This window comes from Vulpes lagopus, chromosome 7, assembly GCF_018345385.1.
Source record: "Vulpes lagopus strain Blue_001 chromosome 7, ASM1834538v1, whole genome shotgun sequence".
Taxonomy (NCBI): Eukaryota; Metazoa; Chordata; class Mammalia; order Carnivora; family Canidae; genus Vulpes; species Vulpes lagopus.
Window position 1 is genome coordinate 93,876,675 of NC_054830.1, and position 27,422 is coordinate 93,904,096.

A 27,422-nucleotide genomic window follows, 5' to 3' on the forward strand; every position below is an offset into this window, starting at 1 on the left:
ACATGACCTTAAAGGCTGTAAGATTATGTGAGATTGGGGACATGCAGTTATGTTGTGGTTAATGGTCGATTTCAGTGAATGTTCTCAGCATAAAAACATAATGAGGAAACATATATTCTGATCAAATTCACTCTTAAACCACAGTAAATACTTTGGGTGGGGTATAAATGAATTACACTTTTATTTTTTAAAGAGATTTTATTTATTTACTTGACAGAGAGAGAGGGAGAAGACAAGCAAGGGGAGTGGCAGGCAGAAGAAGAGGGAGAAGCAAGCTCCCCACTCAGCAGGGACCCTTGATTCCACGGCCCTGGGATCATGACCTGAGCCAAAGGCAGACACTTAACTGACTGAGCCACCCAGGTGCCCCATGAATTACACTTTAAATTTAAAACTTTACCACTCTAGAAATAGATCACCCCCGTACCCCGACCCCAACTCCGACAAAGATCATTTGCTTAATTTGTTGATCAGTAAATACAACCATAAGTGTACTTTCACAAAGAAACTTGAATTTTGTACCAGAAAGGGAGATTTAGTTAACAGTTTCACTTTTTAAACACAGTGAGCAAGGGTTTTGCTTTATCAGTTCTTGTCTTTGAATAACCAACTTCAGGATAGCCCACGGGGCTGGTGAGTTTGGTTGGCATTTACCTACTCTTTTCCTATGGAGATGGCAGGAAAAGCATAAGCAGGTTTTTGTTGTCATTGAGCTTGGTGGGCCTTGTAGGAAGGTTCTTACATCCTCTCTGAGGGGGAATTAGATTCCTTTACTAGCAATAATAGCAGAAAAGGAGGTCTCTGTGCGAAGGGTCCCAAAGCATGGCAGGCCTGTGACTGGAAGGCACTACTGGCTGTTTTGGGGTTGGGAGTACTCTGTAGGGCAGCTTGAACATTCAACTCTGTTCTTCTTTGCTTGCCTTAGATATATGTTGATACTCCTCAGAAATGAAGAGGGCTGAACCCTTGAGTTGCCATCAGTGAACACGGGTTTATATGGGGATGTGTGGTCCCAGGCTGTCTCCACCCCTTTTTGGAGTGAGGAGAGCTCACCTCTCCTTGGGAGCACACTTTCTGAGGAAGGCCACCTTGCAGCTCTGCAGCCTAGGGCTGTCAGTTCCTAGTTCTCTGCTGCAACTGGTTAAGCATTAAACAGATACCAGCATGAGGCACTTGTACACTCAAAAAGAGTAGAAATATGGAACTGACCTTTGGATTCTTTTTTAGCCTGTTCCCTCCATAAGCCCCAGTTTATACAGAGTCAGCTTCCAGATGTGTCAGGTCACTCAGCTTCCTCTTGCTATTTGCCAACACGGGGCCCATGGGAAGGGAGCCCAGGCCGAAGACCCTATAACTGCTGCTGAGATATATTTTTAAATCTACTCAGAGGGAGTTACTGGGAGTTCAACTGAAGCATCTCCCATTTCCCCCTTAGAGCCCTAGAGAGACCAATTCTCCTGCTTCCTAACTCCCTCCTCCCATCCCACCAAGCACTTTGGGCCCTGGTTTGGGTTTATTCACAACCACGTGTATAATTCATGCAAGACAGGTTACAGTGGAGCGTGTTACCTTTGTTAGTCAAGCATGGCTCAGTAATGCTGCTCCAGATTTTGGCCGGGAAGTAGGTTTTATTGGTGTTTGGGCCTGATGTTTTCCTGTCCGGAAACCTCCCCCTTCTCTTGGCGAGGTTGTTTTGGCAAGCACCATCAGGGAAAATCTCCCTTCCACTTGTCCAGTTGGATGAATGGGTTCCAAGCAAAAACAGGCTGTTGTGTAAATCAGAAGCCCTTGAGGGGAAATGTTTGCTTAAAAGAGTTTGCATTTGAACAGTGGGGAGTCAAGACTGCCTTGGGAGACAGTGCAAGCCCAAGCTGAGCCCTGGCTCTACCAGCATCGTTGCTGGTGATAGTGCAGTTAGTAGCTTGGAATTTCTGTAACTGTAGGATGTTCTGGGAAGGGAGTACTTCTTGTCTAGTTGAAGACCATCATGCTTTTTTTGATCTATTGTTTTCATATTCCCTGAAATAATGGGAGCACTGATACCAGAGAGCTGAGACGTGAAAGACTCTGTGTCTTCATCTATTGTGCTGCCCTCTAGGTTTTCTCTAGGATCAAGTAGAGGAAGGCAATCATTATCCACAGGAGAAGCTATTGGGAGTGCAGAAGAGGAGGTGGTAGTACCTTAAAAATAAAAGTTAGCCCCCCAGTCAAGTGACTGGGGTGGGAGAAGAAGGTGGAGAGAGCAGGCACAGACAAGAGGCCTTCTGAGTGGTTCAGTATGTTTGGAGTGGAGTGTATGCTGGGACGGAGGTGGGAGATGAGGCTGGGGAGGAAGGCAGAGGCAGGTCCAGGAAAGCTTATATACCATGATAGAAAGTCTGGCTTTATCTGGGAGATGGTTTTCAGCTGGAGAGTAAGATGATTTCATTTTGTGATCTCACTTCAGAGAGTTTATTCTGGCTACGTTATATGGGGATTAATGTAGAAGTGGCGGGAAATGCAGCAGGAAGTCCAGGTAGTAAATTGTCACATGATTCAAGTGAGAAATGGTCAGGGTCTGGACCAAGGGGGAAAGACAAACCAATGAGATGGAGTGGGGGCTGCACTTGGTGAGTGATTATCTGGAGCAGCAACAGGACAGGTCCAGGGTGGCATCTAGGTGTCTGACTTGGGTGAGAGGGGAATGGTGGTACCCTTTGTGAAAGTGGGAAACAGAGGAGGAAGAGCGATTAGGGGGATAGAGTAGAAGATGAATTCTCAGCAAATGTCTGTAGAATTGGATTAAATGGAAACCCTTAAGAGCCTTCTCCTGGGTCAATGGTGTGTATTTATTTTCCTTTTAGGAGAGATTTTGGGCCTCACAAAGTGTTACCTGTGAAGATCTACCAGCCTGACAAGTTCATCCCAAGTGAAGAGAACATGGATCTGCTCACAACATATAAACAGGATTATAACCCCTACCCTGTCTGTAGAATGGGCTCCATCAAGCCTCGGGACAGTAAATATGCATGTGGTGACAAGATGGAGTGTCTGCCTACTTACAAAGGTGGGAGAGTGCTTGAGGGGCAGGTTGGGGAAGGATAGGCTGAGCCTGTGTGCAGGTCAGGAAATGGGTTTTACAGGCACACCCTCTGAGCACAGGGATTGGGCAAACTGCATCCTGTGGGCCAAATCTGGTCTACAGCCTGTTTTTTAGAGCTGGAGAGCTAAGAATGGTTTTTAAATTTTCAAATGATTAAAAAAAATCAGACTATTATTTTAGGAAATGTGAAAATTACATGAAATCCAAACTTCGGCATTCATAAGTACATTCTGTTGGAGCACAGCCACACTCATTTGTTTACACATTATCCATGGCTGCTTCTGTGCTATAGCAGTGAATCTGAGTGGTTGTGCTGGAGTCTGTATGGCCTTAGACATTTAATATCTGGACCTTTTATAGAAAAGATGTGCCAACCCCTGCCTTAACTTGCTGTTGGAATTCTACATTGGGGAAGTGTTTCAAGTTTAAGTTAGGTTCCAATTCTGATTGAGTGACTGATTCATTCATCCATTTCAGAAATTATGGAAACATAATGTACATATAGGAAAACATACAGATCTTAATTTTACAGACCAGTGAATTTTGGGTGAACACATTTCTTTAAACAGTGCCTAGATCAAGAAATACAACTTTGATCCCATGTAGGATAGAAGATTATGCTAATAGGCACCATGAATTAGTTTTACCTGTTTTGTACCTCATATTAATGCAGTCAATTCATTCTTTTAAGAAAAGATTTATTTATTTGGGTGGGGTGGGGGGAGAGAGAGAGAGAGAGAGAGAGAGAGAGAGAGAGAGAGAGAGAGAATCTCAAGAGACTCCATGCTGTGTGAGGAGCCTGATGCAGGGCTCCATGAGATCATGACCTGAGTGGAAACCAAGAGTCGGATGCTTAACCCACTGAGCCACCAGGTGTTCCTAATTCGTTCTTTATTGAGCATCTGTTACATCACAGGCCTGGTATTAGGAGCTGTGAAGGAAGCATAATGGCCTGCCCTGACTTAATAGTCCTATAGGAGAGATGAGATATGGAGTGGTAGGTACAGTGAAAGCAGTGTGGCAGTCACTCTGTGGAGCACAAGCCACAGGCTGAGACCATGGGAATGGAGGCCAGTTTGTAATCCCCAACTCTTCTGCAATAGGATGCACGAGGGCACATGGTAGCCTTAAGAGTGTATGTTCAACTGCTCATGTAACATGTTTGTGGATTTCCAAATGACTGTGCTAATAGTTGCTTTTATTTTGTCAAGCCACACGTTTAGGCAGGTGGAGGTGGGGAGGCACGAGAGGATGTGGGCATCCTCCTGAAGCCCTCCTAGGGGCTCTAAATCCATCATTCCGAAGACACCACACATGGCCGAGCTTCTCTGCTTCTTCCAAGAACTTGGACTCTTGTCATTTTTCCACTGCATCTTTCATATTGTTCTCTTCCATTCTTCCACTGTTACCTTCTGTCAAGCTGCATTTTGGACATTGTCATACCCTGAAACGGCTCCTCCATTATGCACCCCAACATCCAGTGCTCCCAGTTTTCTCTCTTAACTATTCCCATCAAGACAGTTTTTGGCCTCATTGGGATCCCCTGTCCACTGGTGCCTCAGCCTCCATCTCCCCATCAACCCCTCCTGTGTCTGTGCCTCATGTAGCCTATTCTCTGATATATCAGTGCAGCCCAGATTTTGCTCCGTCTCTCCTCTGTCCGTTTGTTGCTTCCTGCCAGCGAAGCCCCAAACCTGCCTTCTCCATGTCCACACCTGGCATATACCTGAGCAAGTCTCCAATCCTGTTTGCTTTTATCCATTTTCCACAGAAAGGAACTAAGGAGGTCTTTTAAAAATGGCAGTATGATCTGACCCCTTCTCTGCTTAAAATGCAAATAATTACTATGGTTCTTAGGATAAAATCCCCAATCTTTTCCACCTTCTCTGGTACCTCGCAGATTCTGGTATATCCTCCAGGTGCCCCTCTGCTCTGGCCACAGGACCTTCTCTCAGTTTCTTTTCTGCATTTCTTTTCTGTCTCCAGGCACATTGCACATGCTACTCCCTCTTTATAGAGACCTCTGCCCTTCCGTGTCTAGCACTCATCCTTCAATGGACAGCAGAAATATCACACCATTTGAAACCTTTCTAGATCTTATCCTTTATCAGACTATGTCATCCTTTTAGATGCTCTAAGAATGCCTTGTACTCCTCTGTTTTGTAATCCATTTTGTAACTTTTTGTTGTTGTTTTGCTTAATGTTTGTCTCCTTGGCCAGGCTGTAATCTCTAGGGTGGCAGGGATCTGTCTTTTTCTTTGCTAGCTACCAGCAATAAGGCAGCTTTACAAAGGAGTCATTGCAACCAGGAGCATGGTGGGGTGGCATTCTGGCCTCTAAAGGACTTCTGCAACTCCCTTTCCATCCAGTGTTTAATGGGAGGCAAGAAAGGGAGTACTGTGGAACCTGAAAAATGGAGGAAGGAGGCACAAACTAGAATGAACCCTTATCTCTGACGGGAAAGGGAGCAGGGACTCTGGTAGGGTTTGTTCAGCTACAAACTCCCCTTTCCTTTACATACTCCTTTGGGTCCCCTTGATTTTATGAATCATGGTGGAGTTTGAGCCTCTTCAGTACAAGTGCTTGCTCAGCTCATTTCCCCCCTCACCTTGTTCTAGGTGAAGAGAGAGGTCTGGGAGTGAGAAATGCTCTTTGTTTACTTTAGGGTTTGGCAAAGATGGAGTAGCCCAGTGCCATTACTTAAAGAAAAATCCTCTCTATTCCTCCTGACAAAATGCTTACCACTCAAACACACAATATAACCCAAAACAATAATTGGATATATTTTATGTTTTAATCTGTCTCCTATTCCTCCCCTTCTCTAAATAGTTACATCTCGCATTGCTCCCTGCAAACCAGAGAGTAGTATTCTACTGCTAAAACTGAATCATAGTTAACTTTTCCCTACTGATAAAGTTAAAATTGAGAAAATTCTATTTTCTTTTCCATTAAAAAAATTGACAGCTATTAACTGCTTACCTACTTATACAGAATTAACGAACAAATACTAGTTAGTATCAGCAGGACTGCTCAGAACCAGGCATACTCAGATGAGGGAGGAGGTTTGTTCTGGCTACGTATGCACTTGGGGTTGGAATTCATAGTTCTCCTCTGAAATTCAGATTTTAAAGCAAGTCAGTATTTACCCAAGGGAAATGCTTCCGTAGTTAGATTTGACCAATAGGCACCAGTTTGCTGTCTTGATAGTCTTTTAGAATAATACTTAACATATTCAATTAATGTACATAGTTTATTTGTTGCATCTCTTCCCTATGATATGATGGCTTCCAAAAGTGGGCTGTGACTGCTCAACATTCCTATCATTTTGCACAGGTGAGAGCACAACAAAGGCATGTTTAGTGAGGAAATAAATGAATGAATAGTCTGGATGGTTGTTTACAAGGCTCCAGGTGACACAGTTTGGTATTAGATTTATACAAATACCCATCCAGTCTATTACTCTGGGTCTTGGCTAGTAGCAGGAGTGAAGCTCAGGGAAGACTCAGGACATTTACTCTGTTCTTGGGTTAGTCCTATAAAACCTCATGCATGTGTTGAGGGGGCCTCACCCTTGCCTTATCACTTGGTGTATCACCTCTAAGGAAGTCTTTTCCATAGCAACCTTCATAGTTTTATGGACATACATTGATTCTCCTTCCAAAGGAGAAGAAACACCAAAGCCCAAGGTCATTAAATATGTGTATTTCAATGGGTGCCACCTAAATCTCTATGTTCCACTTACTGTAGTTCTACAGGAAAAATATGCAAACTTTTTTCTTCTCTTATGGCCAGCACCTTTACTGGAGTCCAGAAAACCACCATTAAATATGCTCCAGCAGCACAGCAGCATTTGGTTGTAATTTTGACATTTTCAAAACACAGTGCAATTGGAAAGATTGAAAGTGTAATTACTTGATGCTCAGCTTTAGGTTTAGCTAAGCTTTTTTTAAAGACACATTATTGAATGGAATCCCTTCTAAAGAGATTCTTGCCAATTACCCACATGACACCCTGGCCCTGAAGGGCTTTACTGATGGCTTTTCAGGCGTGTACATAGTTTGTCATGTGGAATTCTGAGGTTTTCAGGGTCCTATGGAGGTTTTTTTTTGTAATACATGTTGGGTGGAGGAAGTTAGGAGGTTGGATAATTATGTGGTTTTGACTGTATTGTTGGGTATCAGAAATCACATGAGACAACTTCCAGCCTAGGAACCTGTTTTCTTAACACTTCATCCATCACAGAAGAGGGCCAGAAAAGCCCTGTCCTACCCACCCCCACGCACCTTGAGGCAGTGTGTAGGCATCTACAGGTAGATGCCCCCATTTTAGTGAGGTCTGAAGTCTGAAAGGGAAACATGTGGTTTATATTCAGCAAGATGGTTCCCTCTAAGGCCCCCTAATGCTTTCAAGATGCTGATAGAGCCATTAATGGCTCTCAGAGAAAGATTAGATTTTCAATTAAAATGAGGCCAATTTAAAATAAATAGTTGGTAGTATTATTGGCCTAAAATAAACTTAAGAGTGTGCCTGGGGGTGGGGATGTCAGGACCTCTGGAGTGGTGGTGGAGTGAGGAGCTTAGTAAATCCTCTTCCTAAAAAGCAACAATAAAACTGGACAAAACAATAAAACCCAGCCATTTTAGGGCTCTGGAAATCAACTAAAGGCACACAACATATTGAGAAGCATTTATTCAAGAAAAACTGCTAAACCATCATTATAAAAAGTGGGAGTTTGTGGTGTTTTATCCTAGGGCTGCTTCCATCATGCCACCTCCCAAGTTTGATCTGTGTGGTGGTTCTGCCTGGGAAGGCTGGGCTGTAAAAACTAATAGGTCTGCTGCGAGTTGGGAGTAGTGTAGATACCCAGAGGTTTCAGTAAAACAATTGTGATCTCAGTAGCAAAAAACCAAAAAACAAACAAACAAAAAAAACCAGTGAAGACAACTTCTGCAGCTAGTCTGGGGTTGTGGAATTTGTTGGGGAAAGCAGCAGACCAGCTAGAAATCTAACAAGGAAATCTAGAGAATGGGAAAGGCCTCGATAAGCTCATACATGTTCCTTGTGGTCTAGAAGACTGCATATGGGCCAGGCAGTATATAGGCTCAAGAGAGCTAAGAGACAGGGCCTAGTTATCTACTCATCTTCCCTGGCTGAAGTCCATGCCTGGTGCAGGTACAGAGGAGACACGAGAAATCCCAGAAGAAACTAAAAGCCAAGGCAGAGCTGTAAACTGTTTGATCTTTCACTGTGTTCCCTAACCCACACACAGATTCGTTAGCAAAGGGTGAAAGCCTTTCTGGATTAAGGCGTTTAAACATAACTTTTGATAATCATTGGCTAATTACTAAACAGTGCTAACACAGGGTGACTTTCAGGAATCTTGGCTTAAAAACAATTAAAAAGAGAATCTAAGCAAAACATCAGTGGCCATACACGGTTGGGGAGACAAGACTCCATAGAATTAGTGCAAGCAAGTCACGAAACAGCAAAAACTGCTCCCAGTGGGGTTGGAATCCAGAGTTGCTATAGCATATTATCTGAGATGCTGAGTTTTTTTTTTTTTTAAGATTTTATTTATTTATTCATGAGAGAGAGACACAGAGAGGCAGAGAGTTTGACATAGGGAAAAGCAGGCTCCTCACAGGGGGCCTGACGTGGGACTCGATCCCCGGACCAGGATCACGCCCTGAGCCAAAGGCAGAAGCTCAACCACGGAGTCACCCAGGTGTCCCTGTTGAGGTTTTTAAAAATTTTTTTTTATTTTTAAAATATTTTATTTATTTATTCACGAGAGAGAGAGAGACACAGGCAGAGGGAGAAGCAGGCTTCCATGCAGGGAACCCGATGTGGGACTCGATCCCGGGACTCCAGGATCCTGGGCCTAAGGCACCAAACCGCTGAGCCACCCAGGGATCCCCCCTGTTGAGGTTTTAACAAAAAATTATAAGGCATAAAAAGAAACAGGGAAATATAATCTATGAATAGGGTAAAAAAAAAAAAAAAGCAGTAATAAAAACTAACTCTGAAAAGGCCCAGATATTAGACCTAGCAGACAATATTTTAAAGTGCTTATTATAAATAAAGAACAATAGGAAACCACGTTTATTTTTAATTCTCATTTTTTTAGAGGGAGAGAGAGCATGTACACCTGTGTGAGACTGAGTGGGGATGGATGTTAAGGGATGGAGGCAGAGGGAGAGGCAGAGAGAATCTTAAGGAGGTTTCATGCACAGCACAGAGCCCAGTGCAGGGCTTGATCTCATGACCCTGTGAGATCATGACCTGAGCAGAAATCAACACTTGGACGCTTAACTGACTGAGCCACCCAGGTGCTCCAGGAAACCATGTCTAAAGAAATATAAATATTATAACAATTTTCCTATCAGAGAATACCAATAAAAGGAAGCCATAAAAATCAAGTGAAAACACTGGAGTTGAAAGGACAAAATAAAATAATTATAGGGACTTAACACCAGATTTGAACTGGCAGAAGAAAGAATCGGTAAAATTGGGCATAAATCAACAAATATTATCCAATCTGAAGAACTGGAAAAAATTTAAGAAAAATAGAAACTCAGACTTGTGGGATATCATCAGCTATACCAACATACTCATGATGAGAACCCCAGGAGAAGAAAAGGGCAGAAGAAATATTAATCTACATATCCAAGAAGCCTAGTCCAAATAGAATAAATAGAGACATATATTTAGTCATATAATAGTCAAACTGTTGGAAACCATTCCCAGATAAAGACTAGGAGAATTTGTAGCTAGCTGACTTGTCTTACAAGAAATAAAAAGGAAGTCTTTTGGCCTGGATTAAGTCTGAATGGTAACACAAATCCACATAAAGAAATAGCACTAGTAAAGGTAATTATGTAGGTAAACATCTACTTTTTCTGTTTTAAAAAACAATGAAAGAACAAATAATTATAAAACCATAAGGATTATACCAGGAATGCAAGGTAGTTTTCACAACAGAAAACCAATTAATATAACACATTAATAAAGGATGAAATAACATGATTAATAGACACAGAGAAAATATTTGGCAGTATCTGATAACCATAAAATCTCTCAACAAGCTAGTATTGGAAGGAAACTTCCTCAGCCTGCTAAAGGGCACCCACAGGAAACCCGATAGCCTATATCATACTTAATGCAGAAAGACTGAATGCTTCCCCCCGCCCCCCCACCCCCACCCCAAGACTGGGATCAGTCTAGATGTCTGCTTTCACCCCTTCCATTCAACATTGTACTAGAGATCATAGACAGTTACATAGTGCAAGAAAAATAAATCAATGCATCTAAATTAGGAAGAAACAAAACTGTCTTTATTCTCAGGCAATATAATCCTGTATGCAGGTATGTAATGTATTTCTGTATATTAATATTTGCCACCTGAATATGAAGCTAAGAAGAAAAAAGTTCTCTTCACAATAGCTTCAAAATTAATAAAATATTTGGGATATTTTTTTGAAAAAGAAGTGTAAGACTCATACAGTGAACTTCAAAAACAGTGCTGAGAGAAATATATAACTAGATGGTGAGACAATCCATGTATATGGGTTAGAAGATACAATACTATTAAAATAGAGTTGCTCCCAAGTTGATCTAAAAATTCAATGCTATTCCTTTTTTTTTTGAATTAATTTTTATTGGTGTTCAATTTACCAATATACAGAAAAACACCCAGTGCTCATCCCGTCAAGTGTCCGCCTCAGGGCCCGTCACCCATTCCCCTCCAACACCCGCCCTCCTCCCCTTCCACCACCCCTAGTTCATTTCCCAGAGTTAGGAGTCTTTATGTTCTGTCTCCCTTCCTGATATTTCCCAACATCAATGCTATTCCTATCAAAGTCCCAACACTGTTCCCACCCCTCAGAAATTGGCAAGGCGATCCTAAAATTTATATATTAAATTGAAATAAACCAATTGCTAGAATTTTGTCTTTTTGCACAAATGATACTGGGACAATTGAATGTCCACATGCAAATAGATGAACTTAGACTTTTACCTCACATCATACTCAAGAATCAGAAATGATCAGAGACCTGAAAATAAGAGCCAAAACTATAAACCTTTTAGACTAAGACAGGAAAAACAATTTCATCTTATAAAAATTTAAAACTTCTGTGTGCTTCAAAAGACACCATTAAGAAAATAAGGCCGTAAGTGATAAATGGGGGAAAACACTTAAAAATCACTTATCTAGTATAAGATGTGTATCCAGAATATGCAAATAAGATGTAACTTAATAGTAAGATGACAATTTAAAAAAAAATGGGCAAATAACTTGAGAAGACATTTTACCAAAAACATATGAATGGCTAATAAACACATGCAGAGGTATTCAACAGTGTTTGTTACTTTAAAATTTTTTTAATGTTAATTGAAGTATACAGTTGATATATAATAAATTAATTTCAGGTGTATAATATAGTGATTCAATAATTATATACATTATAAAATTCTCATCATGGTAAGTATATTATATTATGAACTATATTCCCTACACTATACTTTGCATCCCTGTGACTTATAACTGGAAGTTTGTATTTCTTAATCTCCTTCACCCATTTTCCCAAGTCACTACCCTTTTGGCAACCCACCAGTTCTCTGTATTTAAGAGTCTGGTTTTTGTTGTTTGTTTTGTTTTTCAGATTCCATGTACATGCAAAATCATATAGTATTGTCTTTGACTTATTTCACTTAGTGAAATATCCTCTAGGTTAATCCATGTTTTCACACATGGCAGGATTTCATGCTTTTTCATGGGTAGTATTCCACTGTGTATATATACCACTGGTATCTTTATTCATTCATCTATAAGTAGACACTTGGGTTGCTTCCATATTTTGGCTATTGTAAGTAAAGCAATAAACATAGGGATGCACATATCTTTTCAAATTAGTGTTTTTATTTTCTTTGGGTGAATACCCAGGAATGGAATTATTGGATCATGTAATATTTCTATTTAAAAATTTTTGAGGAACCTCCATAATGTTTTCCAGAGTGACTGCATCAATTCACTTAATTTGGTTGAGTTTCCACCAACAGTATACAAAGATACCTTTTTTTTCTCTATATCCTCACCAACTTTTTTTTTTTTGTTTTTTGTATTTTTGATACTAGCCATTCTGACTGGTGTGAGGTAATATCTTATTATGGTTTTGATTTGCGTTTCCCTAATGATTGGTGATGGTGATGTTGAACAATTTTTCATGTGTCTCTTGGGCATCTATATGTCTTCTTTGGAAAAATGTCTATTTAGGTCCTCTGCCCATTTTAAAAATTGAGTTGTTTATTTTGCTATTGAGTTGCATGAGTTCTTTATATATTTTGGTTAATAATCTTTTATCAGAAATATGATTTGCAAATATCTTCCCCTATTCTGTATGTCACCATTTCATCTTATTGATGGTCTTCTTTGCTGTACAAAAGCTTTTTAGTTTGATTTCGTCTCAAGAGATTATTTTTTATTTTGTTTCCCTTGCTTGAGGAGACAGATCCAGGAAAATCGTCCTTAATTTGTTCAAGAGATTGCTGCCTATATTTTAGAAGTTTGATGGTTTGAGGTGTCACATTTTGGTGTTTAATCCATTTTGATTTATTTTTGTATATGATTTAAGAAAGTGGTCCAGTTTCATTGTTTTGCATGTAGCTATCCAGGTTTTCCAGAACCATTTATTGGAAAGAGTCTTTTTCCAATTGCATTTTCTTGCCTCCTTTGCCATAGATTAATTCATCACGTGTGTATATATATATGTCTGGGCTCTGAATTCTGTCTATTGATTTGTGAGTCTATTTTTGTGCCAGTACCAAAATGTTTTGAACACTATAGTGTTGTAGTAATCTTGAAATCTAGAATTGTAATAGATTTAGCCTTTTGTGTGTGTGTGTGTGTGTGTATAAGCAATGAACTTTTTATTTTGTTCAAGTCTTTTCATGTTTCTCTGTTTACTAAATGGCACTCGAGTCTGCCTAAGACAAAAATAGTTAATCCAAAGGCAGGCTTAATCACAAACTATTAACACTATTAAGGGGATCTTGCAATTGTGCTGGATGCAAGATCAGTTATAATAATACATCGCTCAAAATAGAAACAAAAGCTATGAAATATCTGAAAATTAACTATATAAGAATAAAAATACTTGGGATTTCCAAAAACAAAACTTTAAAACTCAAAGGATATTTGAAATCATATGAATAACAGAGAGACAGTCCATGCTTGTAGGTTATAACTTAATATGACTATGTTTGTTTTTTTCTAAACTATTCTAAAAATTCATTTCATTCCCAATCAATATTTTGTTAGGTTGAAGATGTCTGATAAGTAAAGGACATTATGGTAAGTTAGTAGACAGCTGACAGAACTGGAGGATATTTGCCATTCCCCAAAACAACAATAAACTAATATTGTGAATGTGTATGCAAATAAGCAGCAAGAAAATATAAGGTAAACCAACAGGAAAATAGGCAGAGACTGTGGTTTTATACAAGAAAGATAAAGACTAATTAGCATAAGAAAGATGTTCAAAACCTCATGAGTAACCAAACAAGTTCAAATTGAAACAAGAGAACAATTTGTACTTGTTATATTAGCAAACATCAGAAAGCTGGGTCATGTCCAATGCTGTAGCTTCATAACATGTGGTAACAGTGAAGACTGTTACAGCCACTCTTGAAGACTAATCTACCATTTCTTAGGCAAAGTAATAAATTACATACCTGCATATCTCCTGGGACAGCATTACCAAACCTAGGAAATCACAAAGCAATTCTCTCATAACTTTGTAAAGTGGCATACATGTTTACTGCAGTGTCATTCATGGCGGCAAGTGGTAGGTTTGGGGGGCAGCCTGGGTGAGACTAGTCCAGAAATCAACTAGTAAACTGTGGAAGGTGTCTTCATGGAGTTCCATACAGCTCTCATAATAAATCAGATGTACATTCAGCAGTGTGAGTAGATCTCAAAATAATAGGCATCTTCATCTTTAGCTCTCCTCTTCTTTTCCCATGTCCACTCTGTCCACTCTGTGCTCTTGTTCTTCGCTCCAACAAGTACTGGGCAGCAACCACGAGTCAGGCACTACCCTCACACACCATGCCTCCACTTCTGGCTGGGTCCCTAGCCTTTTTCTTTCTCAAGATTGCTTTGGCTGTTTGGGTTTGCATTGTGGTTCCCCAAAAATTGTGGGATTATTTGTTCTAGTTCTGTGAAAAACGCTATTGGTATTTTGATAGAGATTGTGTTGAATCTGTAGATTACTTTGTGTAATATGGACATCTTAACAATATTCTTCCAATCCATGGAATATCTTTCCATTTGTGTCATTAATTTTTTTTCATCAGTATTTTATACTTTTCAGGGTACCTTGTACCTTGTACCAGATCTTGTTAAAAGATCTCCTTAGTTAATTTTGTTCCTAGGAATTTTTTAAAAAAGATTTTATTTATTTATTCATGAGAGATAGACAGAGGGAGAAGCAGGCTCCATGCAGAGAGCCCAGCGTGGGACTTGATCCCCGGTTTCCAGGATCAGGCCCTGGGCTGAAGGTGGCGCTAAACTGCTGAGCCACCCGGGGCTGCCCAGGAATTTTATTTGTTTTGGCACACTTGTAAATAATGTTGTTTTAATTTTTCTTTTTTGCTACTTTGTTATTATTGTATAGAAACACAACTGATTTCTGTGTATTAATTTTGTTTCTCTAACTTTACTGAATTAATTTATTCTAGTAGTTTTGGTGGAATCTAGGATTTTTTTAAATGTATAGTATTATGTCATCTGCAAATAATGACAATTTAACTTCTTCCTTGCTAATCTGGATACCCTTTATTTCTTTCTCTTGTCTGATTGCTGGGACTAGGGTTTCCAGTACAATGTTGAATAATAGTGAAAGAGTGGACATCCTTCTCTTATTCCTGGTCTTAGAGGAAAATCTCTCAGGTTTTCACCATTGAAGATGATGTTAACTGTGGATTTTTCATATATAGGCTTTATATATGTATGTATTTATGAGGGAAGTATGTTCCTTCTAAACCCACTTTGTTGAGGTATTTTTTTTTTTTTATCATGAGTGGATGTTGAATACTGTCAAACGCTTTTTTTTTTTTAAATCTTTTGAGATGATTATATGGTTTTTATTCTTTTTGTTGATATGGTGTTTCATGCTGACTGATTAGTGAATATTGAATCATCCTTGCATCCTTGTAATAAGTCCCAGTTGATTATGGTAAGTGATCCTTTTAATGTATTTTTGAATGTGGCTTGCTAATATTTTGTTCAGGATATCTGTACCTGTGTTCATCAGGGTTTTTTCATAGTGTCTTTGTCTGGTTTTGGTATCAGGGTAATGCTTCAAAGAATGTGTTTAGACACTTTTCTTCCTCTTCTATTTTTTTGGAATAGTTTGAGAATAGGTATTAGCTGTTCTTAACTGGTGGAATTCACCTGTGAATCCACTGGTGGTCCTGGAATCTACTTATTGCCATTTTGTTAATTGTTTTCTGGTTGTTTTTTTAATTCCATTCCTTTCTTCTTCTCTTGTGGTTTGTTCTCTTCCCTTGTGGCATGATGGCTTTCTTTCTTTAGTGCTATGCTTGGATTCCTTACTGTTTATTTTTTTTTGTGTTATAAGTTTTTGGCTTATGGTTATTATTGGGTCCATATACAACCTCCTCTGTGTATGGCTGGCTATAGGACAATTTTAAATTGGTGATCACTTCAGTTTGAATACATTCTAAAAGCACTAAATTTTGCTTCCCCACCTACATTTTATGTACTTGATGTCATATTTTACACCTTTTTATTTTGTGTATCCCTTGACTAGTATTTTGTGGATATAATTGGTCTTACTACTTTTGTGTTTTAACCTCCATACTGGCATCATAAGTGATTAATATACTACCTTTACTATGTTTCCTTTTACTTGTGAATTTTTTTCCTTTCATAATTTTCTTCTAGTTGTAGCACTTTCTTTCCACTTAAAGAAGTCACTTCAACCTTTCTTGTTAGTCTAGGTTAGTGGTGATGAACTCTTAACTTTTGTTTGGGAAATTCTTTCTCTCCTTCAGTTCTGAATGATAGCCTTGCGAGGTAGAGTGTTCCTGATTATAGGTTTTATCCTTTTATTACTTTGAATATATCATGCCATGCTGGCCTGCAAAGTTTCTGCTGAAAAATCAGCTCACAATCTTATGGGGTTTCCTGGTATATAACTGATTTCTCTTGCTGCTCTTAAGATTTTTTATCTTTAATCTTTGAGATTTTAACTTATATGTCTAGATGTGGACCTCATTGGGTTCATCTTGTTAGGGGCTCTCAGTGCCTCCTGAACCTGGGATGTCTATTTCATTCCCTTGATTAGGAAAACCTTCAGCTATTATTTCTTCAAATAGATTTTCCACCCCTTTATCTCTCTCCCCTCCTCTTGGGACTTCAGTAGTGTTAACTTTATTATGCTCAATGATGTTGCAGATGTTCCTTAACTTATCCTCATTTTTAAATATTCTCTTTTCTCTTTGCATTTTGCTTTGTTGCTTTCATTCCCTACCTTCCAGATTATTGACCTATAAGAATAGGATACTTGTTCTATTGTTGATTACTAATCTGTTGTTGATTACTTTGTGGTATATATATATTTTTATCTTTTTTTAAAAAATATTTTATTTATTCATGAGAGACAGAGAGAGAGAGAGGTGGAGACATAGGCAGAGGGAGAAGTAGGCTCCCTGTGGGAGCCTGATGTAGGACTCAATCCTAGGACCCCAGGAACACCACCTGAGCCGAAGGCAGACGTGCTCAATCACTGAGCTGCCCAGGTGCCCCCATGGTATATTTTTAATTTCAGTTATGTATTCAGCTGTGATTGTTTCTTTTTAGTTTTTTAAAAAATATTTTCTGTCTCTTTACTAAGTTCTCACTGAAAACTCTTCTCTAGGGTCCAGTGAATATCTTTATGACTTCTACTTTGAATTCTCTATCTGACATGTTGCTTATCTCTGTTTTGTTTAGTTCCTTTTTTTGTGTGTGTGTGGTTTTTGTCTAGTTCTTTCTTTTGGGACATATTCCTGTGTTTCTTTCTATTACCATCATGAATTATTGGGGAAATGTAAATTAAGCTGCAGTGGGATACCACTAAATGCCTACTATAGTGTCTCTAATGAAAAAAAAAAGTGCTGATAAAGATGTGGAGGAATTAGAACCTTCACAAATTGCTGATGAGAATGTAAAACGGTACATCCACTTTGGAAAAGTTTGTACTATCTTAAAAAGTTAAAAATAGTTTTGCCATATAACCTAGCAATTCTTCTCTTGGTATATACCTAAGAAAAATGAAACATATATTCATACAAAGACCTGGCCATGACTGTTCAGAACAGAAATTTTCCCAATAGCCAACAAGTAGAAACAACCCAAATATTCATCAGTTGTTGAATAAATAAACAAAATTTGGTATGTCCATATAATGTAATATGACTCGGCAATAAAAGGAGTGAACTAATACATGCTGTAACAAGGATGAATCTTGATTGTTATGTTACATGAAAAAAGCCAAATGCAAAACATTATATATTGTGCCATTATATTTATATAAAATGTCCAGAAAAGACACACCTATGGAGACCAATAGCAGATTGTGTGGTTGTCTGGTGATGGCAGTAAAGATTAACTGTAGGTGGGCTTGGTTGATATTTTTGGGGTAGAAATGTTCTATAACTGGATTTTGGTGATGATTGTACAACTCTGTAAAAGTTACTGAATAATTAAAAAAATGTAAGATGGTGCATTTTGTGTTATACAGATTAGATCTCAGTAAAGGTGTTTTTAAAAAGTGTACCTATGGACTCCACTGATATTGGCTATATATAACCAAGGCTCCTTAGAGGCTGCTTTTGTTTCTAATGTTTGTAAAGCTGTAATCAGGAGAACTCCCTTCAGATTCAGTGTTTACTAGAATTTCATATTGGTTACTTTTTAGATCTGGTAATTTATGGACACAATGGGGGCAATGTAGGACCTGGGTGGGAGCCCAGCATTATGGAACCAGTATCGAACAGTTTGCTGATTTTTAGTTTCAAAGCTGTCCTTGGATTTGTATGGGGAAGTTACTTTAAAAGGATCCTAGTGCAATTTGAAGACAAAACCTCCTCAGGATTCATGGAGATCATCTATAGGGAAGATTTTTATTTAGGTACAGGCCTCACATTATCTTGGTCATGCCAGTCCCACAGCAAAGGTTCCCCTCGAGACAGATATCTTCTAGATACATGGACCGATTCTTTACATTCTTTAAATATTCTGAAATTCTTCTGCAAAAATTCTCTGATTATTTTTCATTAGTCTTTTCTTTAACCTTTATTCTCTCTAAATGTATGGTGCTCCTAACTGTATTATAGGCTGTCAGAAGAGCATGACTTTGGAGTCAATCATATGGTTTAAATTCCAATTCTTAAGTTCCTAGCCATGTGGCTTTAAGAAAAGTTTCTTAGCCTCTCTAAGTCCTGCTCTTTAAAATCTGTAAAATAGAGATAATTATACCCATCACAAAGGGTTATGGTAAGATGAAACAAGGTCATGTATGGAAATCCCTTAGCACACTTAGCTGGTATATAGTGTTCTCTGATTGTCAGAATCAGATAGTGGAGTGGGTACAGAGTATGGATTTTGGATCCTGATTTGTAGCCCTTCTTTTTCACTTCTAGCCAAGTGACCTTGGGCAAGTTCCCTAAGTTCTCTGTGCCTCTGCTTCTGCATCTATAAAATGGGCATATTGAAAGCACCTGATTAGACCTGTCCACAGGTTAAATGAGTTAATATAGGAAGTATTCAGAATATTAAGATATTAAGATATCACATGATAATCTCTATGCAGGTGGCAGCTGCTGTTCTCTCACCAGCCAATACAATGCCTTATTCCCTTGGGGCAGCATGTTTGATTTATGTGGGTTAAATGTGTGGTTATAGGGATACAATCATGGTCACCCCAAGGTTGAAAAGAGAGGTCTACTTGGTCTGGCTGGTGGCCCACCAGTGGTGGCTTGTGAATCCCCTTTCTCACTACACCATGTGCATCTTCTCTTTCTGTGCTGATTCAGAGTGGGCACCTCCCCCATAGAGGAACAGAACTATTCTTGGTTCAAGGTACACTGGTGGTTGACTCCTCAGCTGGAATAAAATCCTTAGATCCTCCCATAGCTGTGGACTCTCTAAAATCCCTGCATGCAGCATTGTGGGTTATGATGAGACTCCTATAAATATATCTGTTCTGCATACTCACTTGCAAATCCTATAAAGTTGAAGTATGAAGCCCTGGGTTGAGGCAGTGGAAGGGATTTACTCTAGTCTTCCTTTGTTTCAAGGACCATCTCCCTGGAGACTGGTTTAAGGCTTTGGGGCCCTTTAGAATACATGTAGGTTAAGTGACCTTGATTTATAAGTAATTACCACTTCTGTTTATTTTCAGCTGATTACTTACCTTGGAACCAACCAAGACGAGAGCTGCTTCGTCCAGAACACCATTACCGGCCAGCATCAACCAGGTTTGATAGTAGAACTACACACCAGGATGACTATTCTGTAAAGGGCCTAGTGAACACCATGAGCTGTAAGCCCTTGGCCATGCCCAAGCTCTGTAACATACCGCTGGAGGATCTGACCTAATTACAAGATGAGCTATGTGGCCCACCCTATGGAGAAGCGCTTTGTGTATGAAGCAGAGAAGTTCAGACCCTGTGAAATCCCCTTTGAAAGCCTTACCACCCACAAAGAATCCTACCGGGGCCTGATGGGAGAGCCAACCAAGAGCTTGAAACCTCCAGCCAGGTCCTGTGGTTTAGACACGACTTTCTCTAACACCACCGAGTTTCGAGATAAGTACCAAGCGTGGCCCACACCCCAGATATTCTCCAAAGTTCCTGTCACTTATGTCCCTCCTGAAGAAAAGATGGACCTTCTGACAACAGTGCAGGCCCATTACACATACCCTAAAGGTGCCCCAGCTCAGTCCTGCCGACCGGTGCTCTCAGTCAAGAAGGGTGGCCACTTTGAAGGCTCCACTACCACCAAGGATGACTACAAGCAGTGGCCTGGCATGCGCACAGAGATAGTCAAGCCCGTTCCCCAGTTGAACATTCCCACTGAGCCCTTGGATTGTCTGACCACTATGCGGGCCCACTATGTGCCCCACCCACCCATCAATACCAAAAGCTGTAAGCCTTCCTGGGTGGGCCCCCGAGGAAATATCCCCGTGGAGGGCCAGACCACATACACCATCAGCTTTACTCCCAAGGATGTGAGCAGGTGCCTGGCTTCATACGCTGAGCCCCCTGGCTACATCTTTGAGGAAACAGATGCTTTGGGGCACAGGATATACAGGCCAGTTTCCCAGACAGGCTCTCAGCACGACAGCCGTCTTTCTGTAGATGATTCAGAAAACCCTAACCAGCGGGAATTGGCAGTGTCAGCCTGATATTTAAAAATGGTTACTTAGAAATTGCACAATACTTTTAAAAGCAGGTGATTGAGAGTTATTCATTGGCCAAAAAAGAATTCCCCAAGATGGGGGGAAAAAAAAAAAGAGTCTTCTTCATCATTTTCAGGACACTTGAATAAAATGAGAATCGCTTGACTCAACGAAAATGACATTTAATCACAGGCTAAGTATTCCCCTTAACCCTCCCTTGGCTTCTCCCCCACTTTGGTCCCTTACCTTGTTCTGATGGAATCAAAGTTGGTCTCAAGGGTTCTTCTCTGAACCAGAAATATTTTATTGATGTAATCACTGTATGAATTGACATGATAATTAACCCTTGCCAAGTATGAAGTGCTAAAGAATAAATTTTATTTTTGGGGGAATGAATCTTCAGGTCTATGTGTTCACCCTTAAGTGCTGTCTATGGAGAGAAGGGGCTGTGTTCCTTGGGACCTTTGGGGAGATTTCAGACTATAGCCCCCATTGCATCCCAATACTGGTGGGAGTGCCTTGGACCCATTCTGGATTTTGTGTTCTCTCTGCCCAGGGCTGCTTTGTTTGTCTTCTTCCTACCTTTTCACACCATGACATATGAGCAAGATAGTGCTGTCTGAATGAGACTTGAGTTTCTTTAGTCACAGGAAGTGGAGAGAGGAGAAAGAGATCCTACAGCAGTTCCAGGGGAGCATGGATCTATTGGGTCTCTTTACACCCAAACCAGTGCTGGCTCTGATTCCAGGGTGAGGAAGAGGAAAAGGGACCCTTGGCAACTGGGTAGTTGGCATGCTCCTCCTGGCTATGAGCTCCTCCACCCCTGTGTGTTCTTCTAAGTGTCTGGAGCTGGGAAAAATTGCCCTATACTGGGATGGTTCTTCTAAGGCTAGATCTGCTTTTCCTAAAAAGACAACTGTGACCAGACTTGTGACAAAACTTGATGCAGTGATGAGTTGGACCCTGCCCTGGAAGAAGGGCTGGAAATTTCTCTTTTGGGTCTAAGGCTTGATTCCGAGGCAAAGTAATTTGGTGTTTTTTTTTGTTTTTGTTTTTGTTTTTCCTAATTGGAAAGAATTGAGGAAAGATTTTGTCCAAGAGGACCTATGCTAGGGTCAGATGGGCTCGTGATGTGGGTGAGCCTCACTCAGAGGGGTACAGCCTGATATCAGGATCACTTACCTCATTTCTGAGTCCACAGAACCCCAAACATACTCCATGGTTTAAAGAAACTTGGGAATGGTGTATAGGGGAGGGAGGAGATTTCAGCTCAAGTCTGGAGACTTGGGTTTAGGCTCAGTGCCTGGTTCATGGGCGAGAAACCTGTATCTTTTATTTAGGTCCCATCTTTCCAGGACTCTTATTTACCTGGCCCAAACCTCTCAGGTCCCTCTGCTTTGCAGCCTCTCTATGAGGTTGGTTTGTATCACTGGGTTGCGATAAAAATCATTTAATCCTCTTGTTGCTTCTATGGGGTCTGGATACCTGCCTCTATGGGGTAGAGAAGCGCAGAGAGGTAACGCACCTTGTCCAAGACCACAGAGCATGGAGAACCAAGGTCAAGATTGGAACCCAGGTCTTCTGATTCAAGATCCAGTGCTCTTCCCATGGCACCAGGTACCTCCCATCTGCTGTCCCAAGTTGCATGGCTCCTTAAGCCACATGATACCACATTTTCTCTGAGCTTCTTCCTGGAGTACATTAAGCTAAAGGAGAGCACTAAGGAGGGTAGGTTTTATTACTTTCATTTTGTAATTTTTTTTTCACAAATTAGAGAATAATGGCAGTTGACTTGAAAAGCCACACAGTGCTAAATGTTTATAAAAATGCCACAATCTCTTCTATTCTAGCTCTTGGCCTCCCCCATCATTGCTTCCCAGAGAAGAATTTAAAATTATTATATCTGTTTCTGTTACTATTTTCCTTCATATTCCAAAATCATATGCATATACTATTGTCCATTGACTTATTGATTTTAGACATGGTCTGTTTTGGTAGATTGGGAATTTTAATTCCCTTACACTGCCTGCTTTTCTCTCCTTCTCAGTGTAGTTATAGGACAGTGCTTGGTATATCAGGACCAATAAGCTTTTCTAATATTTCTGATGACCGCAAAGAACCTGAAGAAGGATGGATGGACCTGGCTGATTAGAGTGCTAGTTCTCTTGGGGTGAGGAATTTCTTCTGAGTCTTTCCTTTAGGACATGTGTAGGGGTTACTCCATGGTGACCCTGGGCCAGATGAGCCACTTAGAACATCCCTGCCTGCCAACTTCTCCCAGAATTAAGGAATCTACTCTCTCCTCCTATCTGTCCTTTTTGGGTCTCAAAATATCCGTATTATGAAAGTGATAAATGCAGTAAAAAAATTCAGAAAACGCGGAAACTATATAAAGCTATTATGGGGACTAGTGGAGCCCAGTGGTGAGCAACATGTAAGGAGAAAGTCCAGCAGACCTGGGCTCACGTCCCAGCCCTTGTCACCCAGTAACTAGGAGACCTTGGTCAAGTTTTTTAAAATGTGACTAATAACAATATTGGCTCCATGGCTTCATTGTTTGTGTCGAATGATAGAATATATGTCAATCGCTTAGCCCTGGCTTATGGTTAACTCTAATTAAACATAGATGAGGGTGATGGTGATAATGATGATGAAGAAGAAGAGGGAGAAGAAGGTGAAGAAGGAGGAGGAGGAGGAGGGGGCTGACTTCTGTTTACCTGGATCTATTCATGATTTTATTGGCCGTGGTTTACAAGTGTGAAGGTAAGCAGGATTGCTCATTTAATTTACAAAGGAAAAATATTCACTTTTCCCCCATATGGTTATATAATTGTTGTGAGTTGGGGTTGGTCCTTTGTGCTTCCTGGAAATGTCATTTTAGGAAGTAATGGGGGTTGGGAGGAGGGAAACAGGGTGAGCTGAGCAGATGGGGCCTTGGCTCCCCTTCCTTGCTCTGCCACGGCAGCTTCTGGCTAATGAGTTCTGCATATCCGGCTTCCATGTAAGAGTTCGTTGGAAACGCCTCTGTTAAAACACTTGTACACATGTGCATATACTGCTCTAACACCTGATAGGATCGTGTTTGACAAACCCTAGAGATGGAAGGCTTCAAACACGTGGTCTTCTTTCAGAAATATGGAAGAATTTATAGTTTATATCGTATAATTTTTCACTTATGATAATGAACTGGGAGCTTCATAATCTACCATGGCCCAGCATCTCAAGGCTTTATGCATATTAGAAAGAAAAATTACTGGAGAACAAAGAATTTGGAAAAATCTAATGACCAAGCAGGGAACCTGCTCCAATGGAGAGCCCAGTATGCTCTAAGGATGAGATTCTCGGGAAGAAAACAGGGATAGGACTTTTGAAGCCAAAGATGGCAAGCTCTGTCTTATCAGAGGAAAGCAGAGTCTCCCAGTGTGGCTGATGGGCTGTGGCTAGTGAGATTTGTTGGTGTGGAAGCCCTGGGCTGGTTGGACAGGCTCTGCTGGTTTGGTGTATGGTGCCCAAACCATGTGGTGTGATGGATATGGCATCTGCTGGGATGAGGACCTGTTGCCCACAACGGTAACTTCCTGCCTGTACTGTGCATAGGCAGGTCCTATCCTGTGGTTCATTGGACAGTAGGCCGCCTGCATGAGTGAAGACCCAGCACAGTACTCTCATTTTTTTGGTGATTAGGAACCCCTCTCTACTTTGCCCCCCTAATTATGGTATAAACACAGCACTAAGAACAGGTTAAGGGGTTAAGGGACTCGGCATTCTGATACTTGTTGCATGTTCACAAGGGCCAATGTCTTTAAGGGCAAGCCTTTTTTCTTTTTGGCTTGGCTCTAAGATCTTAGACCAGGTAGGGGCTGGAAGATGGAGATGGTGGGCCCATCCTAAGTGGTTCTTTCTGCCATCCCCATTGTTAGCACCATTTGTCACCCTACTTTCTATGGTAGCTGGTGTTTCTGGCTTTAAGCCCCAGCCAGGCTCTGCCATGAAGACCTGCTCCCTGTCAGCTCTAGCTGTCCAGGGACAGTTTTGTTTGAAGCTGGGGCTTCCCCTTCTGTGCTTGCAGGTCTTTGTTCCCCATCCACCTCTTGTCTCCTTCAAGTTTCTTGAAACCCCTTGCCCGTGGACGACTGCCCTCCCGTCGTCTTCACTACGGCGTCTGATAATTTCCTTATTGCTTTATTACAGCTTAACATGGTGTGTGTGAGTGGGGCAGGAAGGAGACCAGTCTAGGTAGGCTGACTTGACCTCACATAGGTGGAGCTGGGTGAAGGTGATAAAGCATGAATGGGATTTTGATGGCATTTCCTTAACCACAAAGTGTATCTGGAGGGTGACCTTCCCCCTTAACTAGACAGAAGGGCAAACGTGGGCAGAGTGGGATAAGTACTAGGTCAACTGGTGTGTACAGGTGGAGGGGACCCTGCTGTGGGCCATTAGCTTCGGAACCACAGGCTGTCTCTAAGCCTGTGCAGACAGCATCAGACTGTGCTCCGTGCCTCCCTCCCACCCCTACATCCTTGGCCTCACCTATCCTCTCTCCTACCCTTCTCAGATATCACCAGCAGCCTCATAGAGGGAGGGCCCTGGGGGCTCAGACCCAGCCCTCCACTGAGCAGAGACTGAGCCCAGTTGCGACAGGAGGAGCATCAGTGCTGGGGTGGCTGGGGGAGCAAGCACGGTCTCCTGGTTTTGCTTCCATGCTGTGTCCTCTGAATACCTTTCACTGTAGTCTCCTTGCCATAAACATTTTGGAAATACCATACAGCGTTAGAATAACTGCCCCACTCCAAGCTTTTGCCTCTAAAGCAGAAGCCAAACCTACAGCCCAACCGTACCTTTGTACCTTTCCACGAGGACGCACCCTCCTGGGATCTGGTCCCTCAGGGCATAAAATGACCTGAGAGATCTGTTTCCTCTCAAAGTGCTTTTCTGTTGTGCAGTTGCCAAGAGGAAGTAAGCGGGCCAGGCGGGGGTGTGCACAGGTTTCTCGCGGCAGATTAAATGGCCCCCTGGCTCCTCAGGCCTGCCCTGCCATCCCTCTAGCCCACATCTGGTCAGCAGCCTAGAGGTGGGAAGACATAGGCCCTTCTGGGCAAAAATACTGGGGGTGGCGGGCAGGCAGGCGTGTTTTCTTTGGCAGGGCAGGCTCAGAATTTCCATGCGGCTGGCTGAGCAGGTGCTTGGCTCCTCCCCACTTTGGGGGTGCAACACGAGTCCTGGAGCCTGTAAACCTTCCAGAACATATGCTCTGGATTCTGGAAAAGGCATCAGGATAGGGCTGGGCTGGGCTGGGCTTTAAGTCCTACTTCTGCATCACAGGTGCCCCTGGTCCCTGTCTCTGGATCTTTGGACACTGACAAGAGAAGTTCGGGTGGCTTTTTCTTGTCAAGACTCTCAGTGTGGCAGCAAACCCAGGTTGATGTTAATCAAAAGGATTCAGCAACTTTCCATTTCCGTGATTGAGTCTAACACTGATGTTCTTGGGCTTTTACCGCCCAGACCAGCCTGCCTGCCTGCCCACCTGCACTCTGCCTACCTGCCCAGGACCAGGACTGTGCTTTCACTGGCACAGGGGTAGCTTGGTTACTCCCTCGTCATCCCGATCCCTGTCCATTTCATGTCACAGGATCGTAAACTAGCGGAGCCCACAAATGCCCTTGAAGCAGGCAAGTAGCTACTAGAGAAACACAGGCAGACAGAATGCCTGAAAAATGACTAAAATTTGGCATCTCTGCCAGTGAATGACTTATAAACTAAGGAATGGAATTTTTGGGATGATAGGCTCTCCCAGACTTAAAAAAAAAGAAAAACCCACAACCCAAACCAACCCACTTTTCATTTTAAAGTTTCTAAGCAGAGTTCAGTGCTTACTATCAATTTGGAGAGGCTCTCTGCTTGGCTCAGCAAAGTTGTAACACCTCCCATATTCGAAGGCCAGTTATTTGGAAACTTCTATGTCCAAAACTGAGGCCAGAGCCTGGACACATGCTGCCTTTAAGTTGCCAAAATCCCTGACAGCCGTTTCATGTATGGAAACTCAGGTACTTTATGCAGTGAACACCCCCTATCCTGGCACTCACTATGCTCATATTGGCTCCTCTCCCTCATTTATTCTTTTCTTTTCTTTCTTTTCTTTTTTTTCTTTCTTTTCTTTTCTTTTCTTTTCTTTTCTTTTCTTTTCTTTTCCTTTTCTTCTTTCTCTTCTCTTTCTTCTTTCCTTTCCTTTCCTTCTCTTCTCTCCTTTCCTTTCCTTTCCTTTCCTTTCCTTTCCTTTCCTTTCCTTTCCTTCTCTTCTCTTCTCTTCTCTTCTCTTCTCTTCTCTTCTCTTCTCTTCTCTTCTCTTCTCTTCTTTCTCTTCTCTTCTCTCTTTTCTTCTCTTCTCTTCTCTTCTCTTCTTCTTCTCTTTCCTTTCCTTTCCTTTCCTTTCCTTTCCTTTCCTTGGCTTTCCTTTCCTTTTCTTTTCTTTTCTTTCCTTTTCTTTCTTTTCTTTTCTTTCTTTTCTTTTCTTTTCTTTTCTTTTCTTTTCTTTTTTTCTTTTCTTTTTTTTCTTTCCCCCTTCCCTCAGAACAGCAGCAGGGGCTTCTGCTAGAACCAGACATCTAAACAGAAGGGAGTGGCTGCTGACAGCTTGGCAGTGGGGCTGGAGACCAAAACATGGTTTAAAAATGTAGAACTCCAAAGTATGGCAGCTCAGGAATTGTGACCCCAATGTACTAATTAAAAAAACAGTGTAGGTACACACACATTTGCACATACACACATTTTATTAAGTCTGGAAAATTATGCCATGGTTTATGCTTATGGCCCCAGTTTAATACAAATGATGAATTCTACACTTACATTTTTAAAGTCTGGACAAATGCATG

General features: G+C 41.2%; 1 protein-coding gene and 1 long non-coding RNA gene across 2 annotated transcripts in view; both read left to right on the forward strand.

Annotated features, from left to right (window-relative positions):
* Nucleotides 1-20,942, forward strand: part of SAXO1 (stabilizer of axonemal microtubules 1) — a 101,523-nt gene extending 80,581 nt beyond the window's left edge. The window contains 3 exon segments of the mRNA XM_041763919.1: nucleotides 2,844-3,046; nucleotides 19,552-19,745; nucleotides 19,747-20,942. Coding sequence (XP_041619853.1) covers nucleotides 2,844-3,046; nucleotides 19,552-19,745; nucleotides 19,747-20,556 — 1,207 coding nt within the window. The 3' untranslated portion in view covers nucleotides 20,557-20,942.
* A 2,270-nt stretch (nucleotides 20,943-23,212) lies between these two features.
* LOC121494769 overlaps nucleotides 23,213-27,422 on the forward strand; it is a 150,591-nt gene continuing 146,381 nt past the window's right edge. Inside the window, exon 1 of the long non-coding RNA XR_005988865.1 lies at nucleotides 23,213-23,313. This is a non-coding gene — a long non-coding RNA (uncharacterized LOC121494769). The remainder of the gene's footprint in view (nucleotides 23,314-27,422) is intronic.